We start from the raw sequence: 10,073 nt of genomic DNA on the forward strand, positions 1-10,073 counted from the left end.
AGGACATCTCAGATCTGAATGAAAGAAATATTCTTACTAAATACTTTGTTTTTTACATGGTTGAATATGCTGACAACAAAATCACACAAAAAGTATCAATGGAAATCAAATGTAGCAAACGATGAAGATATGGATTTGGAGTCACACTCAAAATTAAAGTAGAAAAACACACTACAGGCAGATCCAACTTTGATGTAATGTCCTTAAAACACATCAAATGAGGCTCAGTAGTGTGTGTGGCCTCCACGTGCCTGTATGACCTCCCTACAGCACCTGCTCCTGATGAGGTGGTGGGTAGTCTCCTGAGGGATCTCCTCCCAGACCCGGACTAAAGCATCCGCCAACTCCTGGACAGTCTGTAGTGCAACGTGGCATTGGTGGATGGAGTGAGACATGATGTCCCAGACGTGCTCAATTGGATTCATGTCTGGGGAACAGAGAGGCCAGTTCATAGCATCAATGCCTTCGTCTTGCAGGAACTGCTGACACACTCCAGCCACATGAGGTCTAGCATTGTCTTGCATTAGGAGGAACCCAGGGCCAACCGCAGCAACGTATGGTCTCACAACGGGTCTGAGGATCTCATCTTGGTACCTAATGGCAGTCAGGCTACCTCTGGTGAGCACATGGAGGGCTGTGCGGCCCCCCCCAAAAAATGCCATCCCACACCATTACTGACCCACTGCCAAACTGGTCATGCTGGAGGATGTTGCAGGCAGAAGAACGTTCTCAATGGCGTCTCCAGACTCTGTCACATCCGTCACATGTGCTCAGTGTGAACCTGCTTTCATTTGTGAAGAGCACAGGGCGCCGGTGGCGAAGTCGCCAATCTTGGTGTTCTCTGGCAAATCCCAAATGTTGTGCTTACATCCAGTGTTGGGATGTAAGCACAACCCCCACTTGTGGACGTCGGGCCCTCATGCCACCCTCATGGAGTCTGTTTCTGACTGTTTGAGCAGACACATGCAAATTTGTGGCCTGTTGGAGGTCATTTTTTCAGGGCTTTGGCAGTGCTCCTCCTTTTCCTCTTTGCACAAAGGCAGAGGTAGCGGTCCTGCTGCTGGGTTGTTGCCCTCCTACGGCCTCCACCACCTCTCCTGATGTACTGGCCTGTCTCCTGATAGCGCTCCATGCTCTGGAAACAACGCTGACAGACACAGCAAACCTTCTTGCCACAGCTCGCATTGTTGTGCCATCCTAGATGAGCTGCACTACCTGAGCCACTTGTGTGGGTTGTAGACTGAGTCTCATGCTACCACTAGAGTGAAATCAAAGCCAGCATACAGAGAAGTAGTCTGTGATCACCAACTGAAGAACCACTCCTTTATTGGGGATGTCTTGCTGCCTGCCTATAATTTCCACCTGTCGTCTATTCCATTTGCACGACTGCATGTGAAACTGATTGTCAGTCAGTGTACTTTCCTAAGTGGACAGTTTGATTTCAAAGAAATGTGATTGACTAGGAGTTACATTGTGTTGTTTAAGTTTTCCCTTTATGTTTTTGAGCATTGTATATATGTTCCCACACACCAAACTAATCCCTATCATAATGAGATAACAAATGATCTTTTTCTTTGTATTTATGTATAAACACAAAGCCAATAGCATAAAGCAAAGATGGAAAACCAGCACAAAGGGATCGCTACAGCGATTCTACTGTAAAAACATGAACAGGTAGATATGAAGGCCACAGTCTGACTGCTCATGACTGCTTTTGTTACCTGTTGAAGTACAGGGTCTGGCTGCTGGATTTGCGTCAGCATTCACTCTTCTTTAAAAGCAGTCTGGGTTTTACTGTACGAATTATTTAGATGCAAAGATTATGTTAGATTACTTGAGTGGATATTTTATATGACACAATATCATTGCAGAAAATCGTTTAAACTGTTGGTGCAGTAAATTCATGACACATATTTGCATTGGGAAGAGATCAATACTATACATAATGGATTGATTTGGGAATGGTTTCTCAGATTAATTTAAAGTAAATTTATGTGTATACTTGTAAATAGATGTAAACATGTATACATGTATATTGAACAGTATGGCAAGTCTTTTGAACAATTTAGAAAACACAGTAGCACAAATAACAAATTAATTCAAATAACTACCACAGCCGCAACAATGGCAACGACAGCTACACCGACAACCACGACTGCAGCTCCAACAACCACAACAACCGCACCAACAACAACGACTGCAGAACCGACAACCACTACTGCAGCTCCAACAACCACAACAGCCGCACCAACAACCACGACAGCGGCACCGACAACCACGACAGCTGCACCGACAACCACAACAGCCGCACCAACAACCACGACTGCAGCTCCTACAACCACAACAGCCGCACCAACAACCACGACAGCCGCACCGACAACCACGACTGCAGCTCCTACAACCACAACAGCCGCACCAACAACCACGACAGCCGCACCGACAACCACGACTGCAGCTCCAACAACCACAACAGCCGCACCAACAACAACGACTGCAGAACCGACAACCACGACTGCAGCTCCAACAACCACAACAGCCGCACCAACAACCACGACAGCTGCACCGACAACCACGACAGCCGCACCAACAACCACGACAGCCGCACCGACAACCACGACTGCAGCTCCGACAACAACGACAGCCGCACCAACAACCACGACAGCCGCACCGACAACAACGACTGCAGAACCGACAACCACAACTGCAGCTCCAACTACCACGACAGCCGCACCGACAACCACGACTGCAGCTCCAACAACCACAACAGCCGCACCAACAACAACGACTGCAGAACCGACAACCACGACTGCAGCTCCAACAACCACAACAGCCGCACCAACAACAACGACTGCAGAACCGACAACCACGACTGCAGCTCCAACAACCACGACAGCCGCACCAACAACCACGACAGCCGCACCGACAACCACGACTGCAGCTCCAACAACCACGACAGCCGCACCAACAACCACGACAGCCGCACCGACAACCTCGACTGCAGCTCCAACAACCACGACAGCCGCACCGACAACCACTACAGCCGCACCGACAACCACGACAGCCGCACCGACAACCACGACTGCAGCTCCAACAACCACGACAGCCGCACCGACAACCACTACAGCCGCACCGACAACAACGACTGCAGAACCGACAACCACAACTGCAGCTCCAACTACCACAACAGCCGCACCAACAACCACGACAGCTGCACCGACAACCACGACAGCCGCACCGACAACCACGACTGCAGCTCCAACAACCACGACAGCTGCACCGACAACCACGACAGCCGCACCGACAACCACGACTGCAGCTCCAACAACCACAACAGCCGCACCGACAACAACGACTGCAGAACCGACAACCACAACTGCAGAACCGACAACCACAACTGCAGAACCGACAACCACGACTGCAGCTCCGACAACCACGACAGCCGCACCGACAACCACGACTGCAGCTCCGACAACCACAACAGCCGCACCAACAACCACGACTGCAGAACCGACAACCACGACTGCAGCTCCAACAACCACGACAGCCGCACCAACAACCACGACAGCCGCACCGACAACCACGACAGCCGCACCGACAACCACGACTGCAGCTCCAACAACCACAACAGCCGCACCGACAACCACGACTGCAGCTCCAACAACCACAACAGCCGCACCAACAACAACGACTGCAGAACCGACAACCACGACTGCAGCTCCAACAACCACGACAGCCGCACCAACAACCACGACAGCCGCACCGACAACCACGACTGCAGCTCCAACAACCACGACAGCCGCACCAACAACCACGACAGCCGCACCGACAACCTCGACTGCAGCTCCAACAACCACGACAGCCGCACCGACAACCACGACAGCTGCACCGACAACCACGACAGCCGCAACCAACAACCCGACAGCGCACCGACAACCACGACTGCAGCTCCAACAACCACGACAGCCGCACCAACAACCACGACAGCCGCACCAACAACCACGACTGCAGCTCCAACAACCACAACAGCCACTCCGACAACCACGACAGCCGCACCGACAACCACGACTGCAGCACCAACAACCACGACTGCAGCTCCAACAACAACAACCGCAGCACCAACAACCACAACTGCAGCTCCAACAACCACAACAGCCGCACCAACAACCACGACTGCAGCTCCAACAACCACAACAGCCGCACCAACAACCACGACTGCAGCACCAACAACCACAACTGCAGCTCCAACAACCACAACAGCAGCACCAACAACCACAACAGCCGCACCAACAACGACGACTGCAGCACCAACAACCACAACTGCAGCTCCAACAACCACAACAGCCGCACCAACAACCACGACTGCAGCTCCAACAACCACAACACCCGCTCCAACAACCACGACTGCAGCTCCAACAACCACAACAGCTGCACCAACAACCACGACTGCAGCACCAACAACCACGACTGCAGCTCCAACAACCACAACAGCCGCACCAACAACCACGACAGCAGCTCCAACAACCACGACTGCAGCTCGACAACCACGACAGCCGCACCAACAACCACGACAGCAGCTCCAACAACCTCGACAGCAGCTCCAACAACCACGACAGCCGCACCGACAACCACGACAGCCGCACCGACAACCACGACAGCCGCACCTACAACCACGACTGCAGCTCCAACAACCACAACAGCCGCACCGACAACAACGACTGCAGAACCGACAACCACAACTGCAGAACCGACAACCACGACTGCAGCTCCGACAACCACGACAGCCGCACCGACAACAACGACTGCAGAACCGACAACCACAACTGCAGCTCCAACAACCACAACAGCCGCACCAACAACCACGACTGCAGCTCCAACAACCACAACAGCCGCACCAACAACCACAACTGCAGCTCCAACAACCACGACTGCAGCACCAACAACCACAACAGCCGCACCAACAACCACGACTGCAGCTCCAACAACCACAACAGCCGCACCGACAACAACGACTGCAGAACCGACAACCACAACTGCAGAACCGACAACCACGACTGCAGCTCCGACAACCACGACAGCCGCACCGACAACCACGACTGCAGCTCCGACAACCACAACTGCAGCTCCAACAACCACAACAGCAGCTCCAACAACCACGACAGCTGCACCAACAACCACGACTGCAGCACCAACAACCACAACTGCAGCTCCAACAACCACAACAGCCGCACCGACAACCACGACTGCAGCTCCAACAACCACAACAGCCGCACCAACAACAACGACTGCAGAACCGACAACCACGACTGCAGCTCCAACAACCACGACAGCCGCACCAACAACCACGACAGCCGCACCGACAACCACTACTGCAGCTCCAACAACCACGACAGCCGCACCAACAACCACGACAGCCGCACCGACAACCTCGACTGCAGCTCCAACAACCACGACAGCCGCACCGACAACCACGACAGCTGCACCGACAACCACGACAGCCGCACCAACAACCACGACAGCCGCACCGACAACCACGACTGCAGCTCCAACAACCACGACAGCCGCACCAACAACCACGACAGCCGCACCGACAACCACGACTGCAGAACCGACAACAACGACTGCAGAACCGACAACCACGACTGCAGCTCCAACAACCACGACAGCCGCACCGACAACCACGACTGCAGCTCCGACAACCACTACAGCAGCACCAACAACCACGACAGCAGCACCGACAACCACGACTGCAGCTCCAACAACCACGACAGCCGCACCGACAACCACGACAGCCGCACCGACAACCACGACAGCCGCACCAACAACCACGACAGCCGCACCGACAACCACGACTGCAGCTCCAACAACCACGACAGCCGCACCGACAACCACGACAGCCGCACCGACAACCACGACTGCAGCTCCAACAACCACGACAGCCGCACCGACAACCACGACTGCAGCACCGACAACCACGACAGCTGCACCAACAACCACGACAGCCGCACCGACAACCACGACTGCAGCTCCAACAACCACAACAGCCGCACCGACAACCACGACAGCCGCACCGACAACCACGACTGCAGCTCCAACAACCACAACAGCCGCACCGACAACAACGACTGCAGAACCGACAACCACAACTGCAGCTCCAACAACCACGACAGCAGCTCCGACAACCACGACTGCAGCTCCAACAACCACGACAGCAGCTCCGACAACCACGACAGCCGCACCGACAACCACGACTGCAGCTCCGACAACCACGACTGCAGCACCAACAACCACGACTGCAGCTCCAACAACCACGACAGCTGCACCGACAACCACGACAGCCGCACCGACAACCACGACTGCAGCTCCAACAACCACGACAGCCGCACCGACAACCACGACTGCAGAACCAACAACCACAACAGCCGCTCCAACAACCACGACAGCAGAACCGACAACCACGACTGCAGCTCCAACAACCACAACAGCCGCACCAACAACCACGACAGCCGCACCGACAACCACGACTGCAGCTCCGACAACCACAACAGCCGCACCAACAACCACGACTGCAGCACCGACAACCTCGACTGCAGCTCCAACAACCACGACAGTCGCACCGACAACCACGACGACAGCTGCACCCAACAACCACGACAGCCGCACCAACAACAACGACTGTAGCTCCTACAACCACGACTGCCGCACCTACAACCACGACAGCAACTCCAACAACCACGACAGCCGCACCGACAACCACGACTGCAGAACCGAACAACCACAACAGCCACACACCAACAACCACGACAGCCGCACCGACAACCACGACAGCAGCTCCGACAACCACAACAGCCGCACCGACAACCACGACAGCAGAACCGACAACCACAACAGCAGCTCGACAACCACAACAGCAGCACCGACAACCACCACAACAGCCGCACCGACAACCACGACTGCCGCTCCAACAACAACGACTGCAGAACCGACAACCACTACTGCAGCTCCTACAACAACGACAGCCGCACCGACAACCACGACAGCCGCACTCCAACTACCACGACTGCAGCACCAACAACAACAACTGCTGCTCCTACAACCACAACAGCCGCACCTACAACCACGACTGCAGCTCCAACTACCACGACAGCCGCACCAACAACAACGACTGCAGAACCGACAACCACAACAGCTGCACCAACAACCACGACAGCCGCACCGACAACCACGACAGCCGCACCGACAACCACGACAGCCGCACCGACAACCACGACAGCCGCACCGACAACCACGACTGCAGCTCCAACAACCACAACAGCCGCACCGACAACCACGACTGCAGCTCCAACAACAACGACTGCAGAACCAACAACCACTACTGCAGCTCCAACAACCACGACAGCCGCACCGACAACCACGACTGCAGAACCAACAACCACTACTGCAGCTCCAACAACCACAACAGCCGCACCGACAACCACAACAGCCGCACCGACAACAACGACTGCAGAACCGACAACCACGACAGCCGCACCGACAACCACGACTGCAGCTCCAACAACCACAACAGCCGCACCGACAACAACGACTCCAGAACCGACAACCACTACTGCATCTCCAACAACCACGACAGGCGCACCGACAACCACGACCGGAACTCCAACTACCACGACAGCCGCACCAACAACAACGACTGCAGAACCAACAACCACTACTGCAGCTCCAGCAACCACGACAGCCGCACCGACAACCACGACTGCAGAACCAACAACCACTACTGCAGCTCCAACAACCACGACAGCCGCACCGACAACCACGACTGCAGCTCCAACAACCACAACAGCCGCACCGACAACCACGACAGCCGCACCAACAACCACGACTGCAGCTCCAACAACCACAACAGCCGCACCGACAACAACGACTGCAGAGCCGACAACCACTACTGCAGCTCCAACAACCACGACAGCCGCACCGACAACCACTACTGCAGCTCCAACAACGACAACAGCCGCACCGACAACCACGACTGCAGCTCCAACAACCACGACAGCCGCACCGACAACCACGACAGCCGCACCGACAACCACTACTGCAGCTCCAACAACGACAACAGCCGCACCAACAACCACGACAGCCGCACCGACAACCACGACTGCAGCTCCAACAACGACAACAGCCGCACCGACAACCACGACTGCAGCTCCAACAACCACCACAGCCGCACCGACAACCACGACTGCAGCTCCAACAACCACAACAGCCGCACCAACAACAACGACTGCAGAACCGACAACCACTACTGCAGCTCCAACAACCACGACAGCCGCACCGACAACCACGACTGCAGCTCCAACAACCACAACAGCCGCACCAACAACCACGACAGCCGCACCGACAACCACAACTGCAGCTCCAACAACCACGACAGCTGCACCGACAACCACGACAGCTGCACCGACAACAACGACTGCAGAACCGACAACCACTACTGCAGCTCCAACAACCACGACAGCCGCACCGACAACCACGACTGCAGCTCCAACAACCACGACAGCCGCACCGACAACCACGACAGCCGCACCGACAACCACGACCGCAACTCCAACTACCACGACAGCCGCACCAACAACAACGACTGTAGCTCCTACAACCACGACAGCCGCACCTACAACCACGACCGCAACTCCAACTACCACGACAGCCGCACCAACAACAACGACTGCAGAACCGACAACCACAACAGCTGCACCGACAACCACTACAGCCGCACCGACAACCACGACAGCCGCACCGACAACCATAAATGCAGCTCCAACAACTACAACAGCCGCACCGACAACCACGACAGCTGCACCGACAACCACGACTGCAGCTCCGACAACCACAACAGCCGCACCAACAACCATGACTGCAGAAACGACAACCACTGCTGCAGCTCCAATAACCACGACAGCCGAACCGACAACCACGACCAGCTCACAACCACCAGCTCCAACTACCACGGCAGCCGCATTCGCACAACAACCACGACTGCTAGCTCCTACAACCACGACAGCCGCACCTACAACCACGACCGCAACTCCAACTACCACGACAGCCGCACCAACAACAACGACTGCAGAACCGACAACCACTACTGCAGCTCCAACAAACACAACAGCCGCACCAACAACCACAACAGCCGCACCGACAACAACGACTGCAGAACTGACAACCACAGCTGCACTGACAACCACGACAGCTGTACCGACAACCACAACAGCCGCACCGACAACCATGACAGCCGCACCGACAACCACGACTGCAGCTCCGACAACCACAACAGCCGCACCAACAACCACGACCGCAGCTCCAACAACCACGACAGCCGCACCAACAACAACGACTGCAGCTCCAACAACCACGACTGCAGCTCCAACAACCACGACCGCAGTTCCAACAACCACGACCGCAGTTCCAACAACCACGACAGCCGCACCAACAACCACGACAGCTGCACCAACAACGACGACCGCAGCTACAACAACAACGACTGCAGCGCCAACAACCACGACCACAGCTCCAACAACCACGACCGCAGCTCCAACAACCACGACCGCAGCTCCAACAACCACGATCGCAGCTCCAACAACCACGACCGTAGTGCCAACAACCACAACAGCCACACCAACCACAACTGCAGCTGCACCAACAACCACAACAGCCGCGCCAACAACCACGACTGCAGCTCCAACAACCACGACCGCAGCTCCAACAACCACGACCGCAGCTCCAACAACCACGACAGCCGCACCAACAACCACGACAGCGGCACCAACAACCACGACCGCAGCTCCAACAACCACGACCGCAGTTCCAACAACCACGACAGCCGCACCGACAACCACGACAGCCGCACCGACAACCACAACTGCAGCTCCAACAACATCGACCGCAGCTCCGACAACCACGACTGCAGCTCCAACAACCACGACCGCAGCTCCGACAACCACAACAGGCGCACCAACAACCACAACAGGCACACCAACAACCACGACAGCCGCACCAACAACAACGACTGCAGCTCCAACAACCAC

At 55.8% G+C, this 10,073-nt stretch overlaps 1 protein-coding gene across 1 annotated transcript; it reads left to right on the forward strand.

Annotated features, from left to right (window-relative positions):
* Window positions 1–8,901: 8,901 nt before the first annotated feature.
* LOC120433442 (mucin-2-like) lies at window positions 8,902–9,834 on the forward strand (the record flags this gene model as incomplete). The annotated part of the gene is made up of 1 exon (XM_039599651.1): window positions 8,902–9,834. A coding segment is annotated over exon 1 (933 nt), but the record flags the coding sequence as incomplete, so codon positions are not given.
* Between the last annotated feature and the right edge of the window lie 239 nt (window positions 9,835–10,073).

The sequence above is a fragment of the Oreochromis aureus genome, linkage group 3 (genome assembly GCF_013358895.1).
Source record: "Oreochromis aureus strain Israel breed Guangdong linkage group 3, ZZ_aureus, whole genome shotgun sequence".
NCBI lineage: Eukaryota > Metazoa > Chordata > Actinopteri > Cichliformes > Cichlidae > Oreochromis > Oreochromis aureus.